At 39.3% G+C, this 27740-nt stretch overlaps 1 protein-coding gene across 1 annotated transcript in view; it reads left to right on the top strand.

The window, feature by feature from the left end:
• Positions 1-27740, top strand: part of MRC1 (mannose receptor C-type 1) — a 100852-nt gene that overhangs the window by 51957 nt on the left and 21155 nt on the right. The window contains exons 10-22 of the mRNA XM_045085022.1: positions 1205-1320; positions 3558-3706; positions 6128-6327; positions 9991-10118; positions 11052-11139; positions 13039-13183; positions 14742-14783; positions 16231-16394; positions 17756-17823; positions 21205-21305; positions 21974-22116; positions 22499-22613; positions 25537-25703. Of these exons, the coding sequence (XP_044940957.1) occupies positions 1205-1320; positions 3558-3706; positions 6128-6327; positions 9991-10118; positions 11052-11139; positions 13039-13183; positions 14742-14783; positions 16231-16394; positions 17756-17823; positions 21205-21305; positions 21974-22116; positions 22499-22613; positions 25537-25703 (1626 nt within the window). The remainder of the gene's footprint in view (positions 1-1204; positions 1321-3557; positions 3707-6127; positions 6328-9990; positions 10119-11051; positions 11140-13038; positions 13184-14741; positions 14784-16230; positions 16395-17755; positions 17824-21204; positions 21306-21973; positions 22117-22498; positions 22614-25536; positions 25704-27740) is intronic.

The following is a 27740-nucleotide window of genomic DNA, read 5'->3' as shown; positions in this document are numbered from 1 at the left end:
TGTAGACCAAGATTTTATGTTTTTGGCTGTGGAGTCTAATACAACGTGAATAGTGTCAATATGGGACCAGCACCCATCTCTGGCACAAAATCAGTATTTATTTTTAACAGAATGATTTCTTATTTCCCTGCACCTAGAACCCCAAGCGGATGACGAGAATCTACTATTGCCTGGTTTTGTGAATAGAGTTTTCTCACTTTCTTTTCCCAGAGGGACTTTCCCTAGTGGGCATCGTCTTTTTTTTTTTTTTTTTTTTAAAGATTTATTTATTTGAGAGAGAGACAGAGAGAGGGCATGAGTAGGGGGAGGGGCAGAGAAAGAGAGAAAGGATCCTGAAGCAGACTCCTCAGTGAGCCTGGAGCCTGATGTGGGGCTCAATCCCAGGACCCTGAGATTGTGAATCATAAAATCAGGAGTCAGCCAATAATCTGACTGAGCCACTCAGGCGCCCCAGTGGGGATCATCTTTATGTAAGGACTTCAGCCCCACTTCCCTGCCTCAGGTAGACTGCTGGCCAAATACCCTCATTTGTATGGACATTAGTACCCTTTCCTCTAAAGCCTAATACCCTAGTCTTGGTCTGGTACATGACTGGACAATGACAGTCTTGGCTTGAGCATTTCCCATTCTAGCGTTTTAGTTTTCTCTATGTTTTCAGTACCTGAAGATTACATCAAGTATGGATTTTTTGTTTAATGTTATGTTTTTATTTAGCATTTCTGTGTATTTGAAGTATGGGAGAGGAACCATGCCGCATCATGTTGCCAGAAGTTTGCTAAGTATTCTCCCAGGACCAGATGACTCAGCTTTATGGTCACTATCTCCTTTTGGCTTCAGTAGACCACTACTGGTGGTAGTGGTTAGCTACTCAGCAAACGATTTCCTGTGGCTCGCTATTCTAATATAGAAATCTTAGCCATTCTGTTCAGGTTCCTCGGTATGCATTTCACAAGTCACTTTTACTGGAAGATGTATCAGGAGGGGAGAGAATGAATACCCTAACCCCAGTTTTGTGTCATAAGAGGAACAATGTACTACTGTTTTCTTTATTCATATAAATATTTTTCATTGCATTTCAAATTTTCCGTATTTGTGTTCTCTACATACTTCTGTCATTTATCAATTTATGTTTCATGATAGAGCAATTATTAAAATAATATTATTTAATTAATATCCCTGATTATCTGCTTGATAACATTAATAGGGCTGGAAAAGACATGGCTTCTACTGCTATATGATTGGACACACACTTTCAACATTTATGGAAGCAAACCAAACCTGTATAAATGAGAAAGCTTATTTAACAACTGTTGAAGACAGGTATGCAACCACTTTAATTTTATTTGAATGTAGGTCAAATAATGAAATGTTTTCAGAGAAGCCTAAATATCAACGTGCTCTAAATTTCTGTAAATTTCTCTAAATTCTATAAATTGACACACTGTAAATTTCTGTTCATCTTGAAGTATGGCTTGCAAAAGTAGGAGCACTAAAAATTATATCCTTATTTGGATTCTTCATTGTAAGCACTATAAAATATTTGCTACTTCTAGAACTATAAAGCAATATTCAAAATAGTTTATTAGTACTCTGGCAAATATAGTTTGTGGATCTTTTTTCTGACCTAATATGGATTAATTTTTTCAAGCAGGGAAACTAAGTAAAATTTATTAGTTAAAAAAAGTTACTTTTTATCTTTACCATTATCTCCACCTAAAAAGCTAGTAGAGAGATTTACTGAATATTTTATTATTCCTTTACATTCTTCTGTTTTTGTTGCTTTCTTTTGTTACATTCTTCTTATTTTTGTTGCTTGTTTGTTTTTTTTTTTGTTTGTTTGTTTGTTTGCTTTTGTGTGTGTGTGTGCATTGCTAGGTTTACTAGACTGATAGGTCAGAAATATCAAAATCACATAGACGTAGAACATTTTATATAATTTTTACTTCTAGAGTCCCAGCCATCTTTAAGGTTTTAGTTTTTATTTATTTTTCCCTTAATATTTTCAAAGCACTGGATTAGGCATAGAAGATACTTAAATTCTAAAATGTGCATTTGACTTGTAATAAAAAGGGAAAAGTGTATCTAGTTTAAATACAAAAAATTATGTCCATTGGCCTTTCAAGACACACCCAATAAAATATAGAGAATACTATTGATATGAAAAAATCCTTTGATAAAACCAAAAAAGAAAGATATCATAGAATTTGTATAGTCTCGGTAAAAGTGCTTGTAGTTCAACCATATTCTTTTTCACATATGGTTTAATGTCTAATATTTGTAGCAAACTCCTATAATGCTAATGCGTGAAAATCTGAATGTAGATACTTTTTATCTTATGACAAGGTGAACTTTACCACTGTAAGTACTATGGGAACATATTCTGAGCTTCCCTGTAGTGGATCTTTTGGTTTATTGGAGCAGAGATTGCTGCTCCAATATTTATAATATTTATATTTATAATATTTATAAATTATAATATTATAATATTTGCATTATATTTATAAAATATAAAACAATTTTATATTTTAGTTTTGTTTTCTATGATATTTATATTCAGGAGCTCACAAATTGTGGTCAAATTTGGTTTCTAGACATTTGAGAAATACTGAGTTTAGGACTTTTAAATTTTTTTGTTTGTTCAATTTAGGGAATGAAATTACTCAGATTAAGATCATACAAATGTTATGTTATGGTAACCTCTCCATTTCCCTCTCTACTCTCTCTGAAGTCATCCACCTCTCTTTGTTCCTGGAAACTTTGAGTCTCATTTTTATTTTGCTCCAAAGAAAGATTTTTGCCTACATTGCTGCCTTATTGTGTAATGTTTGGCTGTGAAGACAAACTTTGGTCGCTTTACTAACCAAATTGTGTCATTACCAGATTATGCCAATACGTGGATGAGAGCCAAAAGGAGAGAAAATGTGGGAATTTCTGACTCTGCTCCCAGTTCTTTCTAGAGTTTGAATCTCTGCTTCTCTATTTTTCTCAGTTTTCTCTTCTGTTTCAGACCTGAGATGAGAATAAAATTGTGGGGGTCTCCCATCCAAGTACTAACCAGGCCCGACCCTGCTTAGCTTCCAAGATCAGACGAGATCGGGCGCGTTCAGGGTGGTATGGTCGACAGCCAACAGATTTTTCCATCTGTATCCTCCTTGATAACGTTATGACCTCACAGTTTTCTTAACCAAGAATTGTATAGAACATTTAAATATTTGGAAATTGGACTAAGTTTTTAAACAATGTATTTTGAAATGCTGTAGTCTTCTCCTTTGCTTTTCCAGAATTCTCTTATAATTCGAGAAGGGGCAGAGGGGCTGGTGAGGAATAGAGAGGAATTGTTTGAGTATATTTGAATGATTTTATTTACTTAGCTCTCTTATATTTCCCCCTCATTTCCTTAGTAGAAATTTGCATAATTTAAATGACCTATCCCTAGGACACAAGATGTTTGGATTACCAACTAAACCATAACCTAAACATAAAACTGAGTTACATTTCATGTGGCTAATTGGAAAAATTCACATTTCTAAAATGTAGTTAATTTTTTTTTTCTTAAGATATGAACAAGCCTTTCTGACCAGTTTTGTTGGATTGAGGCCTGAAAGGTATTTTTGGACGGGACTTTCAGATGTGCAAAACAAAGGGACCTTTCAATGGACCATTGAGGAAAAGGTTCAGTTCACCCATTGGAATTCAGATATGCCAGGTATGTGAATTGCTTGGGGCTGAGGTTTTCATTCATTCTACCAGTCCATTATCTTTCCGTGTACCTTTCCAGACAGACTGTATATATTAATTATGTTCTCAGCATTTTGTATTTCACTTTCTTTTTTTTTTAAATTTTCTAACTAGTTCACATTGGTCTAAGAAAATAAAGAAGATAAAACTACTCATTGTCTGCTACTACTCTGAAAAATATTTAGGAAATTCTAAATGGCCACAGATGTTCTAAATGGCTAATTTATTCCTGTACCCTTGAAACTATATGAAAGGGATTTGAAACTTTTGAGTGCAACGATGAATAGAACCATCACTGGTCTTTGGTGGCAGGGCAAAGAACCATGTTTGCGTGGGATGTATTATTTCACGGTCTTGTGTGCACTGCCTTGCTTAGCCTTTTGTATGTCCGGATCTTATTTTATCTTTTTAAAGAAATCTTCCAGGTAAGTTGAAGGATCTTTATTTTAAAGATGTGGAAACTAGAACTCAGAAAACATATGTGAGTAGAAATATTCTAGGCGTGGGCTTAGACTAGCCTGTGTGACTCCCAAATCTGTGTCACTTGGCGTGAACACCGCCATGCCTCTCCATCAGTTTGGATTTACCTTCCCTAGTAAGTAGTTCCGGAAATAGTCTCCGAATGATTGTTTTCCGCCTTTATTCACTGGTATCACAGCATGTGACATTATCCACTGTGACACCTTCCAAAAATTCCACATCTTTAACAGCAAATGTTTCATTGTGTCTGGGTGAAAAGCTAAAGGAGAACTGTTAGTTCAAGTGCATGAACTTACTACTTGGCCTAACAAGTCCTAATCTTCAGAAGTCCTTTTAATTTGTATTCTCAAGTTATTGACAGAGAAAATGTGGATAGTGGGATTCTTGGTGAATTACTGAATGTTCTGAAAGGCAGTAGGATTTCAGTTGTTTTGAAATTAACTGGGGAGGATATTAAAAAAAAATTAAGTGGAGGATATTAAAAAAAATATAAGAAAAATATATATGTATTTTAGCATCAGTAGGAGTGATAATTCTTACTCTCTTGGTCAAACTCCTTATTTTTATGGGTGTTGATCATTCAGTGGTAGGATGTTGAGGGATTAATTTTGGAATGTCCTTAGGGAATAAAAATGGATGATATCAGAGCCATAGAGAATCAGAGATCTTAGAGAAATCAGAGATCTTAGAGAAAATGTTTTGGGAAATATGTGCCTTCCCAGAACTTTTAGAGTTACCTCTAAACCCTGAGTGTCCATTAAAAAAATAATAATACAAGATTATCTCATGCTAGCAGCATAGATTCTTGGTGTTTTCAAAGTTCTATCTTAATGAATTACCATTTGGAAATAATCACAACTGTAAAATAGATTTATAAATTGTTAAGCTGACTATAGTCCTCATTTTATGAGCCTTTTTATCCATTAAAGCTGGTCCTCATCACAACTCCAAGATAGGTGATATTTGCATATTAAGGTGAGGAAACAGGTCCAAGGTAGTTGCAAAGTCAATAAATAACTAAAATCTCTAGCTCAGTTGTATTTCATTTTGAAGTCTGTGAAAAATTTCTGTTCTGAGAAACCTATAAGGGCCCCATGGGGGGGGAAATGGCTTTTAAAAAACTTAAAAAAAATTAAACCACTACTTTTGCCATTATGGTAAATTTTGTCATACTAAAATCATTATATTATTAGATATCTATATGGGGAGCACCCTGAAAGATGTTAGAAATACAAAATGTTATCAAAACTCTGATGTAGGGGGCGCCTGGGTGGCTCAGTGGGTTAAGCCTCTGCCTTCAGCTTGGGTCATGGTCTCAGGGTCCTGGGATCGAGTCCCGAATCAGGTTCTCTGCTCAGCAGGGAGCCTGTTTCCCTATCTCTCTCTCTCTGCCTGCCTCTCTGCCTACTTGTGATCTCTGTCTGTCAAATAAATAAAATCTTAAAAAAAAACAAAACAAAACTCTGATGTAGGAGATCAAAATTCTGTTAGGGATGTGGGCCATGCAAAGAAAAGGTAAATAACAGGTCAAAATAGCATAAATGAATTGCCAAACACTGCCAGATTTCTCCTCTATATTTTCTCTTCATATGCAGACTTTCTAAAAAATTTTTTAAGATTTTGTTTATTTATTTGACTAAAAGAGAGCACAAGCAGGGGGTGCAGCATCCAGAAGGAAAAGCAGGCACTCCACTGAGCAAGGAGCCCCGATGAGGGACCTGATCCCAGGACCCCAGGATCGTGACCTGAGATGAAAGCAGATGCTTAACCCACTGAACCACACAGGCACCCTTGTTCATGTGCAGACTCCACCACATAGTTCACAGTCCAGTGTGTACTGTCTTCTGCGAGCATGGCCAGCCGTCAGTAGCACCCGTTAAGTGACTTTGGCTTTGTGTATTTAATACAGGGCGGAAAACAGGATGTGTTGCCATGAGAACTGGAGTTGCAGGGGGCTTGTGGGATGTTTTGAGATGTGAAGAAAAAGCAAAATATGTGTGCAAACACTGGGCAGAGGGAGTCACTCGCCCACCGGAGCCCACGACAACCCCCGAACCCAAATGTCCAGAGGATTGGGGCACCAGCGGTAAAACAAGCTTGTGTTTCAAGGTGAGTATCGATCGCTAAGTCAATAAAGAATGTGGAATGGGTTTCGGCCTTAAGAATCACACGAGGAATCAAAATAGAACCCCAAACCACGGCGCTCAGGCTCGACCTGCAGAAATTCCAATTTTATTCATCTGGAAGGTGATCTGGGCTTCCGTTCCTTAAAAAGCTCTCCTTGGGTTCACACTAATGACAAATTGCATTTCAACCAACAAACGTGACTCACAGAAGCTTTCTTCACTCGCTTGCCTTCATCACCCTCCCTCTGTCTCTTCTCTCTGCCAAGCTTCCTCGGCTTAGTCTGAGCTCCCAACTCTTTGCATCTTAGTGAACATTTCTGTTTGCCCTCGTGCTCTCCCACTGTGTCTCATTTCGCCCTGTTCTTAGAGTCCAAGTTTTTAGGTACGTGGACAGATCGTGCCCATAGGCATCCTAGAGGTGATGCTCCACTGTTCTGATTTAGCCCCTGGTTGTTACACCTGCTGGGAGAGGAAGGCTCAGCTAGGTAGGGGCACATGGCTGTTCTGTGCCGTTTAAATGATAATTTGATATTCTGTTCTCACTTCATCCATTCCAAGGTCACGCCATCTATTCTCTCCTTAGGGAGTCAAGTTGACCAAAACAAATGAGACAAAAACATCAGTGATTTATGCATTGGGGTACTTTTTTCACTCTTATAAGTCATATCCTTTCTGGAGAAGGTTAGTTCTAGTCAAATACAGAAATGTGCGTATCTCCTGCTTAATGATATTATTCTCTAGTGTCCCCCTCTCAGGACCTCTTTCATTCAGTCCCTTCAGTGGCACATGGCCATGGCATGCCTTGTAAGATAGCTCAAGTTGAGGGAAAACTAGAATTACTAACATGTATCAGAATGAGGGTAGTTAGGGTGCCTGGGTGGCTCAGTTGCTTAAGTGACTGCCTTCAGCTCAGGTCATGATCCTGGAGTCCTGCGATGGAGTCCTGCGATCGAGTCCCACATTGGGCTCCCTGCCTGGCAGGGAGTGTGCTTCTCCCACTGACCTCTCTCCTCTCATGCTCTCTCTCCCTCTCATTCTCTGTTTCTCAAATAAATAAAACCTTAAAAAAAAAAAAAAAAGAAGAAGAATGAGGTAGTTAGTCTTCTGTAACTCAAGGGGTGTGGCTAGTCGGTTTAGTCACTCCCACTGCTAGAGACTGATAACCTGTTCAATCCTGGTTAGGCAGTTTCGAGTAAACATGTAATTTACCTAGAAGGGAATGTATAGGAGCAAGACAGGAGAGGATTTTGTAAATGGGTTAATTGAGGAGGAACACAAAGCAAGTCAGGTGTTTGTTGTGGCATCTGGAAACTTTGGCATTGACTACACAAAGGCCTGTTTCATCCTATGCACAGTCATTCCCCCAAGGTGGTAGGCTGAGCAGATTTGTTGCAGGGTTTTGAGAGAAGTAGCAGAATTCTTCAGAGCTGTGAAGCGAACAGGGTTCTGGGAGAGATGTTGCCCAGGTAGGTATTTAACAAATTGGAATATGTGCTTCACTAAAAAATTTCCAAAAATTTTTTTGGAAATAGATGGACTATCTTTGTACATATGAAGGTAAGGGAGTTATTATTAAAACTTAGGTGATGGTAAATTTATTTAAGAAAATAAAATCTTATGTCACAGTGGAGCAGGTTGAAGTTCTCACAGGAGTCTTGGGAATTACTGGAAACTTGCTCAAGATACTTCTGTCCAGATGGCTCAAGATAGGGTCAAGGTGAAGATTGCCTTGGGTTGCTTAGTGACAGCTGGGCAGCCATGGTCTCTTGCGAGCAAATCCCATTTCCCACAAACCTGTGATGGTGGGGACCATGACTCATGAGAAGCAATAAATAAAAATTATAAAAGTTGGTAGATACAATGGACTCCTATAGTGTTTGCATAAAGGTAGGTATTTCCCAGTCTGCAATTCCATTTCATACAGACCTCACGATAATATGAGATATTTCCTAATTTACATAATCTGTTAAATTTAGTTCAGCTTATCACCTTTTTAGATGCTTTGCCAAGCAAGTGTCTTTTGTGGCATGTGCTCCAACAGTTGTTAAAATACGCAACTGTAAGGAAAAAAAAGACAAGACCATAGTAAAGACACTAAAAACGAAGTATTGAAAGACTGCCTGGTTATGCATTGTTTAAGCTAAACAGAATAACAAACTCTGGCACAATTTTTGTTTGCTTGGAAGTTTTTTCCTTATTTGTGTTTAATTTCTCTGTATCAAAAGTTATTCAGGGGCGCCTGGGTGGCACAGTGGGTTAAGCCGCTGCCTTCGACTCAGGTCATGGTCTCAGGGTCCTGGGATCGAGTCCCGCATCGGGCTCTCTGCTTGGCAGGGAGCCTGCTTCCCTTCCTCTCTCTCTCTGCCTGCCTCTCTGCCTACTTGTGATCTCTCTCTCTCTGTGTCAAATAAATAAATAAATAAATCTTTAAAAAAAAAAAAGTTATTCGGGGCCCCTGGGTGGCTCAGTCAGTTGAATGTCTGGCTCTTGATCTCAAATCAGGGAGCCTGCTTAAGATTCTCTCTCTTTCTCTCCTGCTGCCCTGTCCCTCCCCCTGCTTGCACATGCTTTCTCTCTCTCTCTAAGATAATAATAATAATAATAATAAATCTGTTCTCTCTTTCCATCTAACACTTAACCAAACTAATCCTGTCTTCTACAATGAGCTGTATACCTAACCAATATGCCTGAAATTTTTATATACTTTTATAACTTTTCAGTATACCTGCAAGATTTTAATCTAATTTCTCCTTTGCTGTAAAATGCTTTTATTTTCTAAGGTTTTCTCAACAAAATATCATTCTACACATTTTGTTACCCAAATACTTAGCCCTAAATTGATTTTCAACCAAGACAATTACATTGCTTTGTGCCATAGCAGTGTCTTACTTTTGATAGAGTGAAATCTCATCAAAAGTAAAAAATTAGTGGGAATGCAAGTTGGTGCAGCCTCTTTGGAGAACAGTGTGGAGATTACTCAAGAAATTAAAAATAGAACTTCCCTATGACCCTGCCATTGCACTACTAGGTATTTACCCCAAAGATACAGATGTAGTGAAAAGAAGGGCCATCTGTACCCCAATGTTTATAGCAGCAATGGTCACGGTCGCCAAACTGTGGAAAAAACCAAGATGCCCTTCAACGGATGAATGGATAAGGAAGATGTGGTCCGTATACACTATGGAGTATTATGCCTCCATCAGAAAGGACGAATACCCAACTTTTGTAGCGACATGGACAGGACTGGAAGAGATTATGCTGAGTGAAATCAGTCAAGCAGAGAGAGTCAATTATCATATGGTTTCACTTATTTGTGGAGCATAACAAATAGCATGGAGGACATGGGGAGCTAGAGAGGAGAAGGGAGTTGGTGGAAATTGGAAGGGGAGGTGAATCATGAGAGATATAGACTCTGAAAAACAATCTGAGGGTTTTGAAGGGGTGGGGGGGTGGGAGGTTGGGGTACCAGGTGGTGGGTATTAGAGAGAGCACAGATTGTATGGAGCACTGGGTGTGGTGAAAAAATAATGAATACTGTTATGCTGAAAATAAATAAAAAATAAATTTAAGAAAAGTAAAAAATTATCTCTCTTGATTTGATAAGCAATCGAGTATAAAATAAATTCTGAAATGATATCATCTTTAGCTGTTTGCAAAAGGAAAGCATGAGAAGAAAACCTGGTTTGAATCTCGAGATTTTTGTAAAGCTCTGGGCGGTGACCTAGCTAGTATCAATAATAAAGAAGAACAGCAAGCAATATGGCGGTTAATAACGTAAGTGTCTTTTCTGTGTAATACTCCTTTCTTTTACCTATTTGGTGCTAATGATGTTGAGAAAATTCTTATATTTTTGAAACTGTCGACTCATAATGCTACTTGGAGTGCCTATATTGTGTCTCAAATCCAAAGGACCTTTTTGATCTGGTTTCACTTCCAGTGCTTTAATTTTATAGGTATAAATCCTGTGATGAATTGCTCTATAAAAGTAGAGGCACGGGGCACCTGGGTGGCTCAGTGGGTTAAGCCTCTGTCTTTGGCTCAGGTCATGATCCCAGGGTCCCAGGATCAAGCCCCGCATCAGGCTCTCTGCTCAGCGGGAAGCCTGCTTCCCCCTCTCTCTCTGCCTGCTGGTCTGCCTACTTGTGATTTCTCTCTCTGTCAAATAAATAAATAAAATCTTAAAAAAAAATGAAAGTACAAGGCACTCAATAAATCGTATTAAATGTTAAAGAAATGTTAATAAATGAATGACTGTCAGTGCTTTCCAAGTATATATTCTCAAGTGGTGTCTTGTTTTCAGTATACTTATAGGCTGTACCAAAATGCAATTGTATAATGCTTATATTTAGTCACTGAATCTCATGACCTGGTTTGGAAGGTAACTTTCAAATTTGATTAGCTCTTATAGCTAATAGCTTATAGCCCGCCATTGATTTCCACTGTTAATTTACATGAAGGCTGGTCACTTGGTTAGCAGTATTTCATAAGTCTTTTTCCTTTAAAAGAAGAACTAATTGTACTTCTCTGTCTAATGAAGAGAAAAGTTTCCAACAACACACTGAAATATTAGCCCTTAAGAATTAGGGATATTAGAGATTGAGGAACTCCCAACACTGAGAAGTGGGGCTTTTTTTTGCCAAGTTTTTCCCATATATAGACTTGTTTCATCCGATAACATAAGCTTTCTTTATGTCTTGTAAATTGCAGGGCTAGCGGAAGCTACCATGAGCTGTTTTGGTTGGGATTGACATATGGAAGTCCTTCAGAGGGCTTTACTTGGAGTGATGGTTCTCCTGTGAGTAATTTGATTTAATATATCATTTTCTCTCTTTATCATGTATTTATTTTGATGTTATCCTTGGGCTTAATCCAAATTTTTGGTAAGACAGGCTATTGTGATAGCTACAAACATTTTTCTATGCAAAAGTAAATGTTATTTTGGATCATTATTCTGCTCCTGCCCTGATACAGTTCTCCTGTTCACCCAAGCTTATAAACACGGTGGACTGGATGAAAAAAAAATTAGAAAACTCATTTCACTGTTTAAATAAGATAATGTTTTCATTCTATCATTGTAAAACTGGTGTGCAAGTAGTTAAATTTCTCAAAAGTTGCATTTTAAATAAGTGTTGGCGAGGATGTGGAGAAGACAGAGCCCTTGTGCCCTCTTGTTGGGAATGCAAACCAGTGCAGCTGCTCTGGGAAACAGTATGGCGGTTCCTCAAAAAGTTAAAAATAGAACTATCCTCTGATCCAGCAATAGCACGACTGGGTATTTACCCCCAAAATATGAAAACATTAATTCAAAAGAACCCATGAGCCCTTATCATTATTGCAGCATTATTTACAATAGCTAAACTAGGGAAGCAGCCCAAGTGCCCAGTGATGGATGAATGGGTAAAGAAGATGTGGTGTATATATATATCTATATGCAATGAGATATTATTCAGCCATAAGGTAAGAATGAAATCTTGCCATTTGCAACAACACGGATGGAGCTAGCGAGTGCAATGGTAAGCAAAATAAGTCAGGACTGGAGAAAGACAAATACCAGATGATTGCACTCACAGGTGGAATTTAAGAAACAAAACAAACGGGCAATGGAGAAAGAGAAACAAACCAGGAGACAGATCCTTAACTATAGAGACCGAAGTAGTGCTCCCCAGAGGGGAGGTGGGTGGGGGATGGGTGAAGTAGGTGGAGGGGACAAAGCGTGAACTTACCTTGGTGAGCACTGAGCAATGTGTAGGATTGTTGAATCACTAACATTACACAGTATGTTAACTGTATTAGAATTATAATTAAGAACAATATAAAAAATTGAGCATTTTATAGCTTCTTATAGATCAGGAGATCTGGAAACAACTTTTGAGAATCTACTAGTAACCCCTGGGCCTTGCCAGCCTTCCCCATTCTCGGGAATGGAGAAGTGAGAGGCTTGGGCACATGCCGGCCACATTTCGTGTTCTAGTCATCCCAGGAAGTGATTTTATGTAATTTCAGTTCTACCTCCTCTTAGAAACCATCAGCAACTTTTCAAGGCCCTTGAGTAAAGTGATTTATTTGGTAGTTCCATTGACACTCAGATTTCATATTGATATCTGGAAAATACTTTGTCTAGAACTGTTGGCTCTGATTCCACACTGAAAACTACAAAGTAGACCGGAACCCAGCCCGCCATTGATTTCCACTGTTAATTTACATGAAGGCTGGTCACTTGGTTAGCAGTATTTCATAAGTCTTTTTCCTTTAAAAGAAGAACTAATTGTACTTCTCTGTCTAATGAAGAGAAAAGTTTCCAACAACACACTGAAATATTAGCCCTTAAGAATTAGGGATATTAGAGATTGAGGAACTCCCAACACTGAGAAGTGGGGCTTTTTTTTGCCAAGTTTTTCCCATATATAAATCCCACTTTTGTGACCCTGCATCCATTCTATGAATAAGACCAAAGAGGATTTTATAGTATAGTAACAGCATATTCTCTTCAACTTTGAGAATTTCCATGTAAGGCAAGCTATTTCTTTCTCACCCATTTTCATAAACCTTGTTTTCAAAACAAAGCTATTGCAAAGAAAAGTAAATGGAATTTAAAAAAAAATACTAATATACCTTTACTTTCCTACTTGGATAAATGATAGGAAATGGCCTGATAAAAATGATTAATGGTTGCAATGTAATATTTTGGACATAGGTTTCATATGAAAATTGGGCTTATGGAGAACCTAACAATTATCAAAATGTTGAATACTGTGGTGAGTTGAAAGGGGACTCTGGTATGTCCTGGAACGATATTAACTGTGAACATCTTAACAACTGGATTTGCCAGATACAAAAAGGTATGTTAACCGGTCTTTTATTTTATCTCACGTTGGAGAACTAACCTCCTGATATCCCAGTATTTTCCCTTTATTAGCAGAACCAAAAAACGAACAAAAAAAATAACTAAATAAGGGAACTGGCAGGGGCCATCATTTCACAGGATCAGAATGAAGTCACTGAGTACAGATAAATGTTCCAAAGGAACAGAAGATCAAAAGGCCACCCGGGAATCCTGGACAAGAGTCACGTCCTCTAAAGTCGTTCTCACAAGCTGTGTTTCTGGCTCAGGTTCTATAGGGGGCGGAAGTGGGTGGGTACTTTACTCGGCAAGCAGAGTCATGCAAACGCCATTCCTTTTTTGGAAAATTTACCCTCTGACCTATGTTAGCCCTCCGATAGGTGAAAGTTTCCCAAATAGTCTAAATATGGATTTCTTAAATAAATGTTTTTAGCACAAAGAACAAGCACCATTTTGAGACCTCTGGTGCTGTGATTCCCAGCGTTGTTACTGGTGGCCAAAAAATATTACTGCATGCTGTCAGTCATGATCTGGAACTCAGAAAGTTCCACAAACCCAAGTCAGGCATTGAGGTCCAAGGATCCAGGTTCTTAGGTTAAGATCAAGGAATAAACAGATCTTCCCTGGAACCACCATGTATGTAAGCTTCCTCTTTTGTAAACAGTTCAGTGGAACCACATTGCCCTCTGCTGTTGGGGACCTTGGCTACTTGCTAGAGACACTGTTGCTCTCTCACTGTCCCTCTGAGTCTTCCTCACTTCTCATAGATTAGTGCTTTCACAGTTTTCAGAATGAAGGCATAAGTAGTGGCCAGTTTTTCTTTAGGGATCTCCATGCCACCGATGACTAGCGTCTCCATGTACTGTTGGTAGCTCTATACTTACAGGTGTTAATGGCATGAGACCATCTGGGGAACCTGCCTTTTATCAGGTTCTCGCAACATCCCGATATATTGACTACTTAGAAAGAAAAATATTTTGTTCAGGTTTAGTAAAACAATACATTTAATAAAAATAAGATTCTTTGAAGAAAATATTTTATAAATAAAAAGTTCATCTCTAACGGTTTCAAATAATGAAATTTTAAGTAGTTTCACAGCTGATTATAAGATGTTGTAACTGTCAACCAAACATCTATTGAGTATCTCCTCCATACCAGTAACACATGTATTTTACCCCACCTCTTTACACGTATGACTAATTCCTTTTAGCTGTTGACAGAATTGAAGGTACGCGATTTAAACCCCATCTGAGACTTGAAGCCAGGCTTTCTGAATCCAACACCTCTGTTCCTTTCTTTTCTTTCCATGACACCATTTGTTGGGCCTGAAAAGTATCTTCCAATTTCTGGTGGCAATGACTTACCTAGTTCTTCTGTCCTTTCTTCTCCAACTCCATGGCCTGATGGGAGAATTGGAGAGTGGAAGAGAGAAAGACAAAGAGAGAACAGTTGTGTTTTTAGATATTTTGACCCATGAAAATAGTAAAATCAGAAGGACATGGGATTGCAGAAGTTCAAGCACACTTTAAAAAATCTGATTTCCTTTTGTTTTTCAGGACAAACACCCAAACCTGAGCCAACACCAGCTCCTCAAGACAGTAGGTGTTTCCTTGTTTTCTGATCTGCATACTGATAATCTTTTTTCTTTCTTTCTCCTTTCTCTATGAAATGTACTTATACCTAGGAATTTTCAGTATCTTTGAGAATCTTGTGAAAGTTGGATCTTTTCCTCTAGACAGAAAGTGTGGATCTTAGGCACAAACATAAGGCATTTTAATGCAGTCTTAAGGGCTCTTGAATCATATCCCAGGGGCCAGATCTCCTCTTTTTAGTAATGTAAAAAGTTTGTTTTCCAGGGCTTACTGTAACAAATTACCAAAAACTCAGTGCCCCCCCCCTTTTTTTTTTAAGATTTTACTTATTTATTTATTTGACAGGGAGGGACACAGTGAGAGAGGGAACGCAAGCAGGGGGATTGGGGAGGGAGAAACAGGGGGATTGGGGAGGGAGAAGCAGGCCTCTGGCAGAGCAAGGAGCCCGCTTGGGGCTCGGTCCCAGGACTCTGGGATCATGATCTGAGCCAAAGGCAGCTGCTCAGTGACTGAACCACCAGGTGCCCCTCACAAACTCATTGCCTTAAACCAACACACACTTATTCAGAAATCTGAAGTCAGTTTCACCGGGCCAACATTGGCAGGACTGTGCTTCCTGCAGAGGCTCTAAGGAAGAATCTGATTCCTTGCCTTTACTAATTTCTAGAACTGCATTCCTTGCATTTGCTAGCTCGTGGCCCCCTTCTCCATCTTGAAAAGCCAGCAGTGTAGCACCTTGCTTCATTTATCACATTACATTCGTCTGTAGTCGGATGTCCTTCCTAAAAGATATTTGTGATTACATTAGGGCCCACCGGATGATAATAGGATCTCTCTCCATCTCAAGACCCTTAAATTAATCACCTGTACAAAGTTCCCTTTTCTATACAAGGTAACATTTATGGATTCCAGAGATTAGGCCATGGATACCTTTGGGGGCTCATATTGAGCCTACAGTAGCCCAGATTGTGGAACACCATGGTTTGGGAGAAGGCTTAGGAGCCCGCCTGGTGTGTGAATTCCTTTTTTCTCCAGTTACATACTGAAGTGCCCAAGTTCATCTGTTACAGGCTCTTTGTTATATTGAGATGAAAGTTGATTTCTCCCAGCTTCCACTTCTTGAACTCAGAACATCATATGTGCAGGTATGTAAGTCCTGCCAGCTATGCAATCCCATTGATAAAAGTAACATTGGGACTTCTTTTACCCAATGACTGACCGTACATGGAACTTAAATGAGGAGAAAAACTTCCAGAGTTGGAGCAAAGCAGCTATCTGGCCTTCAGTAATTCAGTCTGTATTTGGCATAACTATCCTGCTTATTCTGGTCTCTCAGAGTTGCAGAGATTGCTGACAAAGCTACTTTGTCCTTTCCACTTTTGTGTACCACAAGAACCAGATTCTTGAATTTGTCTAAGTAAACTTCATCATCCTTTTTTCATTAATTTTTCAGATCCACCAGTCACCGAAGATGGGTGGGTTATTTACAAAGACTACCAGTATTATTTTAGCAAAGAGAAGAAAACCATGGACAATGCCCGAGAATTTTGCAAGAGGAACTTTGGTGATCTTGTTTCTATTCAAAGTGAAAGTAAAAAGAAGTTTCTGTGGAAATATGTAAGAATTTGATCAATTGAAGAATGAAACAGTGACGTGATAAAAAAAAATTATAATGTCTACTATTGGTACCCGATGGTATAGTTTCAAATTATGGGCTGAATTTGAATTTTCTCAGGTCAGGAGAAAGATGTCCATGCCAAGGGAGGGGTGGTGGTGGTGCTATAGCAGAAATGAGTGACCTGATGGCTTAAATATTCAGTGCAGAATCACAAAACCTGGAATGTTTTTAGTTGAGGCTTTGTATGGACCCAGACATCATGGCTTTGAGTTCACTAATTTGATTTTCGAAGATCATAATTCTTAACTACTTGTTATATGTCAATCCTGGACGCTTTGTGTATAGTGTAGCTTGATTACTTAAATATCTATCTTAGCTGGACCAAATTGTTGGTTAAAAGTACAGCTTGATTATTTACATAAACATCTTTCTTTGCTGTACCAAAATTGTCATATAGTAGAGTACAGTTTATTCTTTCCAAAGGTCCTTAGCTCAGTATTTCTTTTTTAAGATCTTCATGGAATCCTTACCAGAAGGGAGGTAAGAAAGAGAGCAGACAAAAATAAGGTGAACATAATGAAAGAATAAACATTCATTTGCTTACAAAGGTATTAAAGAGTAGCCTGACTTATTTTCATCTTTGTGGGTATATCTTGGTTTGGAATTTTTAGGATATTTCCTTAAATTGTACAAATTATATGCTTTCCTTAGAAGCAAAATACCAAATGGTTACTTTGTTTTAAAAAGAATATCTTCAATAATTTAATTACTATAAGCATTTGGTATAAGAGAGAATGATTTGAGGTATTTGTTTTAAAATTCAGGTTCTTATATGATGTGTATATTTTTCTTTTTCTTTTATTTAAAGCATATTTAATTTCTATACCCAACGTGGGGCTCAAATTCACAACCCCAAGATCAAAAGTCACATGCTTCTCTGACTTAACCAAGCACCTCAATATTTTTCTTATTATTTCTATAAAAAACAGAACTTTGAATGTACAACAAAATTTCTGCATGAATCCTCCCTTAGAAAATGTCCCAAATGGGCTGCCTCATTAATAAATAAAGTTTATTTAAGAATTTTCTTATTATATGGGTGCCTGGGTGGCTCAGTTGGTTGAGCATCACTTTTGGTTTTGGTGCAGGTCATAACTTGGGGTCTTGAGATCCAGCCCCACACTGGGCTCTGCACTCAGAACAAAGTCTGTTTGAGATTCTCTCTCTTCCTCTCCCTTTGCCCCTCCCCCTGCTCATGCTCTCTCTGTCTCTCAAATAAATAAATAAATCTTAAAAAAAAAAAAGAATTTACTTATTATATAAGTAAGGAATGAACTATAGGTAAACTTCTGCCTTTTAGGTAAACAGAAATGATGCACAACCAGCATATTTTATTGGCTTACAGATCAGCTTGGATAAAAAGTTTATGTAAGTACATCAAAATGAAACAACTTTGCTTCAGAGAATGATTTGATAAACATCTAAGAGTTACTTTGAGACTAGTTTTGCTGAATACATTTTTAAAAATCCTACTGAGTTCTCAATCTGAAAAGCATCTTTACTTTTTTTGTGGGTTTCCTTTTTATAATTTAAATTCAATTAATTAACATATAGTGTATTATTACTTTCAGAGGTAGAGTTCAGTGATTCATCAGTTGCATAGAACACCCAGTGCTCATTCCATCAAGTGTCCCCCTTAATGCCCATTACCCAACTACCCCATCCCCCCACCCACCTTCCCTCCAACAACCCAAAGTTTGTTTCCTTTGCTTAAGAAGAGTCTCTTATTGTTTGTCTCCCTCTCTGGTTTCATCCTGTTTTATTTTCCCCAGGTTTGTTTCTTTTACTAACCAGACACATACTGCATGTATTGTTCTTTGGTGTGCTTGTTGGCAATGTTCTCAGCCTAGCACACTCCTTTTATCCATTGTGTATTCCACAGAATTAGTATCATGGTTTGGGTTGCTTCATTCTGCGGTTATATTAAGGCTGACTTTTGTGCACAAACTTGAGCACAGGGGCTAGAATTTGAGGGGAAGAGTTTCAGTTTGAGCCCTTGGCAATCTGAGGTGAAGGTGAGTTAACTTGGCATTGAGTAGGTAGCAGGGCGTGCATGCTGACTTGGGCAGGAGGGCAGCTGGATTGTGAATTTGGGACCCACAGACCGATGACTTGTGTGACAGGGACACGGCTTGTTTTGGTTTTAACTTTTGTTTTTCTAGGAAACTCTATCTCTCCTTCTATTCTAAGTGAAAGCCTTGCTGGATAGAGTATTCTTGGCTGTAGATTTTTTTTCCTTTTAGCAGTTGGAATTTATCATGCTGCTTTCTTCTGGCCTGCAGAGTTTCTGCTGAAAAACCCACCGATAGCCATATGAGGTTTCCCTTGTATGTCACTGCTTTCCTTTCTCTTGCTGCTTTTAAAATTCTCTACCACTACTATTGGCCAACTTATTTACTTTATGTCTTGGTGCAGACCTCTTTGGGTTACTTTTGTAGGGGGTTGTCTGTGCCTCCTGGATCTGGATTTCTCTTTCCTTTCCCAGAAGTTTTTACTATTATTTCTTTAGACAAATCTTCTGCCCCCTTTTCTTGCCCTTCTCCTTCTGAGATCCCTGTCATGTGACTGTTATGCTTAACAGTGTTGTTGAATTCTCTGGATCTATTGTCATTTTGTGTGTTTTCCCCCTCTCATCTGTTCAGCTTGATTACTTCCCATGACTCTGTCCTCCAGGTGGCTGATCCATTCTTCTATGTCTTTTTGTTTGCTATTTATTCCAGGTGGCCTATTTTTATTTCCATTTAGTGAGTCCAATAGCTCTAGTTGGTTCTTTTTTACATCTCCTGTCTCTTAGTAGGGGATCTCATGGAGGTCTTGCACTCTTTTCTCAAGTCCATTGAGTTTGTTTTGAGCATTACTTTAAATTCTCTATCAGACATATTTCTTATCTCCATTTTGCTTAGGTCTCTTGTGATTTTGTTCCGCTCTTTCATTTGGGACGTATTCCTCTCTCTCCTCATTCTGTCTGTTGTTGTGTCTGTTTCTCTGCATTAGGAGAGTCATCTATGCCTCCCACACTTGAAAGTAGTGGCTTTATGAAGAAGAGGTCCTGCAGTGCAATGTCTCCTTTTCACCAGAAAATGGTGCTTCCAGGTTGTCACCTATATGTGTTACCACAGGGGTTCCTACCATTGTGGCAGAGCTATATTTACCTTCGGTCCAGTCTGTGATGGCTCTCTGCCTGTTGTGGGCAGAGTCTGGTCCCTCTGGTGTTCGTGGGCCAGTTGGGGGCTGCCTTGGGCTTGAGTTGAGTCAGAGATGGGAGTTTATCAGAGATGAAGTAGCACCAGACTGCAGGCACTCTCCCTGTGTGGTCCCCTGAGAAGCTTTGAGTGCTGGGCGGGGCCTGCAGTCAGACTAGCTGCCTGCTTCCGGTCAGACTGGCATGTGGTTCTCTTCCCCTCTCCCTGGAGCTGGACTCACACTGGAGTGGTGCTGGCCCTCGTCTGGGCTGCTTACACACAGCCCAGCTGGTGATACGACTTTGATGGGGCCCTGCCAAGAGTGACTGGAGGGGGCTGACCTGCTTCACTGTGGCCTCTTGTCTCTGTCAGTCTGCAGAGAATCTATTTTGCCTAAAAAGTGTCTTTAAAAAGACAAAAAGAATTTTTTAAAAATCCTGTTGAATATTTTCAGCATCATAATTCTCAAAAAACTCAAATTTAACTCAAGATTTAATCTTGCATAATTCCACCTATCTTTGTTTTAGGGTATCATCATGTGTTAGCCGGTGATCTACTAAGAAGATGTATCACACGTATATGAATACTGAACTTATTTTGGAAAATTATGATTCCCATTTGGACCATCCTTGGTGGACAGAATTAAAGGGTCCTTTTATGTTGCCCCACGTGTGCTTTCACAGCATTACTTTAAAATACCCTTTCAACTGCTTGAAATGCTTTCCCTTCAAAGGAATGGCTGTACTGTTTTCTATTAGATACAGGGTCCAGGAAAAGCTGTGGGAAGGAGGAAATTAATACATTTTTTGGGGTTTCTTTCCTTGTTCACTAATACACATGTTCTCCTGAGTTTGAAGAGCAGATATGTCTTCCTGGCTCAGGCACAGATGTTTTAGCCACATGGGTTCTGTGTGACCATTAGTTGCCATTTTTGAGATAGAGATCCAAACTCACACTCATTATTTTTAAACATCAGAAATGCTTGATGCTTCTTTGGGCAAGCACCGTTTTAATCATCTCTAAAATGAGAGGGTCGCATTTGATGATCTCTTGCTCTCTTTCCAGCTCATAGTCCCTGAATTTCCATAATTTATGAAAATAAACATCAGCCCACATACCTTAGGAGAAACCTAGAATAAATATGAAAATCAGAGTATAGGCTTAACGAGAAACTCTGAATTCTTGGTCTCTCTCTATGGGTGGTTTTGTTTTGTGGGAATCATGCCTAATATGTACTTGGAGAGGCTTTTTGCTTCTGGTCCCCTTCCAAAGAAACTGAGATCTCCATGACCTTTCTCACTTCAAGACTAAAGGTAGCTTCTTCTAGGGAGGGAAAAGAAGACAGACGAGCCAAGACATTGGGTTGCTGAAGAGGAGCAAAATGCCACAGGAAACACCAACCACTTGGGAGTTTTCCTGCTGGTCTCTTTAGAATCTTCTCTTCTGTTTGCTTAAGATCCTATGCCCTGTTCATCTTCATTGGCTAATCCATTCCGCACACCAAGCTGTAGCCTATTATCCTAATGTTTGGATAATTTTTGCTAACTGCCTGAATTTTCTTTTACAGTTGGATGGATGGAAGCAAAGTGGATTATGTGGCTTGGGCCACAGGTGAACCTAATTTTGCAAATGATGATGAAAACTGCGTGACCATGTACTCAAATTCAGGTAGACTATAAAAATCTTGAGTTTGCCTTGTGGCATGTTGTGTTGACCCTCCCCTAACCCTAGGCTAAATGTAGCAAGTCATGCACTTCAATCAGGCAAGAAAAGCAGAGAAAAAGTTTAATTTCAGTAGCATCACTGGTTTGTGAGAATGGAAGTTTGACATTTGCTCTACTACATGACACAGACATCTTACCTCTCATTTTATGTAACATTTCTTCATGTTTTGATTTGAGCAAAATATCCAGAATACTTATCTATCTCTTTTATCTCTCTCCACATCTTTGTAAAATGAGAATCATGGCAGAATTTACCTGTTGTTGAGTAGATTAAAGATGCAATATACCTAAAACACTAAGCAAATGCTTGGTATAGCTAAGTTTAGGTATTATTAGATTATTGTTATTAGCTCTTAAGGGCTATTTAGATAATACATCTGCAACACTGAGTTTATTCTGGGCTCATAGGAAGCTGTCTAGAAAGTTGAACTATTACCAGTTTAAGTGAAAGAACAAAAGAACAGGGCATAGATCTTTCTAGTCACTTGTGTAAAAATGTTTGTAGTCTCAGCCATTTCTGAGAATCTTTATAAAACATAAGTATGTTTTTTTAAAAGAATGTTTTTAAATGCAAATATGTAAGTCTAACTTGGCTACTTTGTCCTTTACCAGGGTTCTGGAATGACATTAATTGTGGTTATCCAAATGCCTTCATCTGCCAGAGACATAACAGCAGCATCAATGCCACTGTTATTCCAACAGTGCCTTCAGTCCCAGGAGGTTGCAAGGAAGGCTGGAATTTTTACAATAACAAGGTACTACGAATATTAGTTGTAGTCTTGGCATTGATCAATACAGAGAGCTATAATGCACATCTTTCAGCTCGGAGGTAACTTTGGCTTATCAATGACTTTAGAAAATTTTAGGCAAGAATAGATAGAGGCTCCTATGCCAAATTCTTTATGGAAATGGAGAGTATGCTTGGAGATAGTCTCCAAATGGGTGTGTCCTTTCTTCTAAGGAAGAAAAAAACTTTGCAAAGGAAGTTCATGGGTGACAAATCTCACTTAACTTTTTGGATCTCTATTTGGTTGTAGAAAATTTATGCGTAGCTATCAGCTTCATGAAAAATTTTCATTTCTTTAGAGCAAACACTAGTATCTTTATTTAGTCCCTTTTTTCCCTTTTTCATCCAAGTGTTTCAGAATCTTTGGATTTGTTGAAGAAGAAAGAAAAAATTGGCAAGAGGCACGGAAAGCTTGCATAGGATTTGGGGGAAATCTGGTATCGATCCGCAATGAAAAAGAGCAAGGTATGCAGACTTGTACGGTTAGTGATGCATTTAAATATGTAATTCTCCCCCTGCTGATAGTAAATGATATTTTGGTTTTCCAGGGGAAAACCTGGAAGGGGAGAAAACCTGGCAGGGGAGAAAACCCAAAGACACAGGGAGAACGATTTTATTCAGTGGTAGCCACCGTCCTGGGCATTGAAAAGAACCTTTTCGTTTTTAGGACAATTCTGTGAAGTCAGTTATCATCACCCCACTTGTCCGGGAGCCCGTTGCTAAGGAATCAAACTGGCTCTTCGACTTACATTCCGTTCTGTTTCCGCCAAACTGGTTTATTCCCCAAAGAGCCAAAGAAGTAGAGTAGCTCTAGGAGTGAAATGGAAAATTGCTAATTTATTGCACTTCTAATCACTTAATCACATACCTTAAAATGCAATAAAACTAATTTTAAATAGGAACATTGAACAAATTGAGACACCCCCCTCCCTCAAAAAATAACCATTAAGGATAAACCAGAGGTTTGAAGAAAATATTGAAAGAGAAAACGGACCATATCCATATAGCGGGTCAAGAGAAAGAGAGATGACCAATCCTGCATGGTCTTTCCATGGCCACCTTACCGGAAATAGAGACTAAGCTAAATGAGTGATTCGTCACCTGAAGGACGATACTAACTACCAGTAGACCAGCCAGATGATGTTACTAAATCCGTAGAGGGTTTGGAAGCCACAGCAGCAGCAAGTGAGGCATGTCTGAAAGACTTCCAGTTTTCACAGCCTGGAAAAGAGAGGGTGTGGGCTTTGTAAAGAGAAGATGTGGACCTGTATTGTTCCAGAATGAAGACTTGGCACCAATGAAGGGCTGTTATGAAGAAATAGATTTAGGCTCCAAATCAGGAGGCCATTCTCATAATTAGAACTGATTAAATGAGCTGCTTTATAAGTTCTCTGAAGGGCTGTGAAAAGGCTTACCTTGGAAAGTTCTCAGTTGGCTGCTGTAGAGTCACACAGACTGACTGGTACGTAGTAGGAAAGATGTTCAGTAAATATTTTTACGAATGAATTTATGTGAGATCTTGAGGGGGAGATAAGGAACTGCATAATTTCAGGCTCCCTTTTGGTTTTGGGATTCTCTGACTTCCAGAATCATTTACATGTCTCCGAAAATATACAAAGAAGAAAGACCCAGGAAACTTCTATAACCCTCACTCAAATGTTTCCTATCCTCTGTAAATGCTGTCATGGTCTCTCTTGGAACACGAAATTTAATAAATCAACCAAGGTTTCACTGAGAGCCTTTGTCAAGCTCAGCAACTTGCCAGACCCTGAAAGAAAAGGGTTAAAACACAACACACAATAGAAACATTTTCAGAATAGAATAGAGTAGAACAGAATAGAATATTTCTCTAACTGGACTACCATATTTTGGGCTTAACTACCCAACAGAGAAACATAATAATTGATTTCTTCTCTTAACCACAAAGTGCTGTTTCCTGGCATCACAGAATTAGAACCTGGGTAATAGAGATGTGCAGAAGGAAACAATTTTCAGATAAAATAACATTATTCCTGGCAAAACCGGCACACGTTGAATTCTTCTTGTGGTTGTTGGCAGAAAAAAAAGTCAGTGCTGAAATATTGGCAGGTAGTGCTTTTCCACATTCATTTTAATTTGGGGATGAGGAAAGTTAAGATCTTATTTAGGAAATAAAACAAAACCAAAATAAATATCTAGCCATGCTCTTCTCCCCCTGAAAATTTTTGAAAAAAAAAATTTTTTTTTTTCCTTAACCTTTAGTTGAGAAATAAGCAAATCCCTGAGCAGAGGGAGAATATACTCTAACAGGAGAATAAACACTTAACAGTGGCCCTTCTGTGGAATTGTTTGTTTCATGAATAAACAGCTTCTCTGTTTTGTATTTTCTTTGAGTAACTCGGACACTTAGTCACTCCATATCCCATTCGCATTCAGGAGCCTGGGTTTAAGCAGAGGTGCTGGGAAATTGTTCTGTCGAGCTAGTGCTCATTCACCTGGGCAGCCTTGGTTCCTGGCCCGAGAGGCTGCCAGCCATGGGGGTGGCTGGGGGGGTGTGGGATACATGCTCACGGGCAAACACACACGGGATGGGGCATGTGTTCGTTGAAGCCTTTTACAGCTTCTGGGCATTTGCCACCCTCCTTTCGGCCACAGAACAGGCAAGGAAGCAAAAGGCCACCCTAGCTCTACATTTGCTGCATTTTTCTAGATCTTCTCTCGTAATGATGCGAGTGATCCCCCCCCCCCCCCCACATACACACCCCCGGGTTCGAGCACATGGGGTGGATGCTGCTGGCCCCTTAGGGGTTGCTGCCAAAGAAAGTTCTAATCGGGTAGCTCTTTTGGTTTGGAAATCCAGTGTAGTGATAACTTGACAGCCTCAAGCATCTTATTGGGACAAGTAGGTTTCATTTTTAGATGTTTTCTGGGTTAAGAGCCCTGTTTGCCTCCCTAGGGTTATCTTATCTAAAGAATCAGGAAACCTGCTAACTCCTAGGATGAGTGTGTGTGTGTTAGAAACACTAGCGCTTCCTGTAGGCGGGCAGGCAGCCCCAGCCCAGATTGGGGGGAAGGGGATATGACATGGCACTCCCGGGGCCAGGGATGGACTCAGCCACCCTTGTCCCAGTTCCCCACTGCCCCTGGGCACGGCCCAGCCTGTCCAGCTATCTGCAGTGGCCCAGATAAAACCTAGACTTTGATTATATGAAACTTTCCAAAGTACAAACTGAAGTGATAAGGTGAATGTAAGGTTAGAATGTGTTTGTTTTCATGGTAAGTGGTTTTAAACAGTAATAAAGACCTTAATCACATACTCAGTATTTTAAACTTACATATTTTGAATATTTTCTGTATTTTGAGTATTTTTCCCCAAAGGTTAAAATTATCTTGTGGAACTTTCTTTCAGCATTTCTTACCTATCATATGAAGGACTCCACGTTTAATGCCTGGACTGGGCTGAATGATGTGAATTCAGAGCACACGTTCCTTTGGACAGATGGGCGAGGAGTTCATTATACGAACTGGGGGAAAGGTTATCCTGGAGGAAGACGGAGCAGTCTTTCCTATGAAGATGTAAATATCAGTTTCAGGTCCCCTCTCTGCGTACGGTCAGCCTGCTTAAGGGCAGCAGATTGTTGATTCATCTGTGAAACATCTACCAGGGTTCTTGATCTGGTTCATTCTTGCAGATCTTAAGTGTTTCAGACTCAGCCCGCCTTGAGGGAAAGGGTATAAATTCAATTACAAACTCTTCAGCTTGTGGCGTAGGTGGTGGCGGTCTCAAGGGATGGGAAAACCAGCTCCATTCTGGATCTGTGTTTCGGTCAGGATGTATACTTGAGCCCAGAGTTGCCAATTTTATTTGTATCAGCTGCCTCGAAACTCTTGAAGCTTGTAGTATTAACGCAACTATGACTCCTTCTAAAGGTAGAAGTTATCTGCCATTCATAGAGGATTTACCATGTGCCAAACACTGCTAGCTGCTCTCACATGTTAGCCTAAGAGACAGAGGGGTGTTTATTTTCATACTTTTTAAAAAATTTATTTATTTATTTGACAGAGAGAGAGATCACAAGTAGGCAGAGAGGCAGGCAGAGAGAGAGAGGAGGAAGCAGGCTCCCTGCTGAGCAGAGAACCTGATGCGGGGCTCGATCCCAGGACCCTGAGATCATGACCTGAGCCAAAGGCAGAAGTTTAACCCACTGAGTCACCCAGGTGCCCGTATTTTCATACTTTTAATCTGGCATCATTGAACAGTTAACGGGTCTATGTTAAACACCACGTTAGGTTTTGAGAAAACCATGAAGAAACAGCAGCTTCTGTTCTGACATTAAAGAAGCCTATGCTTATGTTAGACCGCAAGTCTGATACAGGAAAGAAGAGAGTACGAAGTGTGAGTGTGTGTTAACAGGCTCAGTTATAGAGCCCTGTAGTAGGCAGGAGGAAAGAAGCTTACTGTAGGATAGAGTGATCTAGTCAGTCAGTACTCACTTAGGGAGGCTCTCGTTTGATGAAGAGAAGGAATATGAGAGGGGAAAAAATCAGCTCTGGGTCTTTTCCTCAAGAGGTTTAAAACAATGATCTGGGAAGTTGGGTATGTGGGGCACCTGGGTGGCTCAGTGGGTTAAAGCCTCTGCCTTTGGCTCAGGTCATGATCTCAGGGTCCTGGGATTGAGCCCTGCATCGGGCACTCAGTTCAGCAGGGAGCCCGCTTTCCTCTCGTTTTCTCTTTCTCTCTGCTTGCCTCTCTGCCTACTTGTGATCTCTCTTTGTCAAGTGAATAAATAAATCTTCACCCAAAAAAAAAAAAAAGCAGCAGGTAGGTCTGGGTAGGAGTAAATGACTTGGGTTGTAGTAGGGCTTTTATACAGAAAAGGAGTAGAGGTAAACTTGGAAAGGTTTAGAATTTAGAGAAATGTAGTTGTTCCAGGAGTGAGTTTGGACTTTGTCAGATGGGCAGTGAGAAAAGGTTAGAGCAGAAAAATGATCTGATCAAAATGGTACCTTTATGATAGTTAATTGGCTGAGCTCTGTGTAGGGTAGATACATTTAGATGATGGGTCAATGATTTTCTATCGAGAAATTCTTTGAATCTTCATAACATTCATGAGGGCTAGAAACTTACTGAAGAAGTTAAAGTAGAATGGAGTGAGGTGAGGTTTGCTTAGAAAAATTTGTGTGAGGGGTGAATTTTATGTAAAGCAAAAAGAAAAAAAATTATTGTTGCCCAAGTTTGTTTTGTTTTGAGAACATAAAGATAAGCAGAAACAATGGAAGCAAAAATCTACAATCTCACCACCCAGGGGAAAAAACAGTTAATTTTTTGTTGAATTTATTTTTAGACTTTTTCTTAGTGCATGAAAAATAAAGTTTATTTCGCAAAAATGGAATCAAAACACACATACTGTGTCATTACAATTTCAGGACTTGAAAAGTGACAAGGATTCACTACACTGTGATAAAGAGAGTGTGAGAGAACTCTTCGTACAGGTTCTGTGGTGGGAACATGCTTGCTCTGTACAGGTTTTCTGGAGCAGAGCATGGGCTGGAAGCCAGCGTAAGATAAGATAAGAACATAAGAAGATAAGAATGGCCAAGAGAGAAGATGGG

This window comes from Mustela putorius, unplaced genomic scaffold, assembly GCF_011764305.1.
Source record: "Mustela putorius furo isolate JIRA1106 unplaced genomic scaffold, ASM1176430v1.1 tig00000827_pilon_pilon_pilon, whole genome shotgun sequence".
NCBI lineage: Eukaryota > Metazoa > Chordata > Mammalia > Carnivora > Mustelidae > Mustela > Mustela putorius.
Note: the sequence above shows the minus strand (reverse complement) of the source record. Positions and strands in the feature narration are given on the sequence as shown.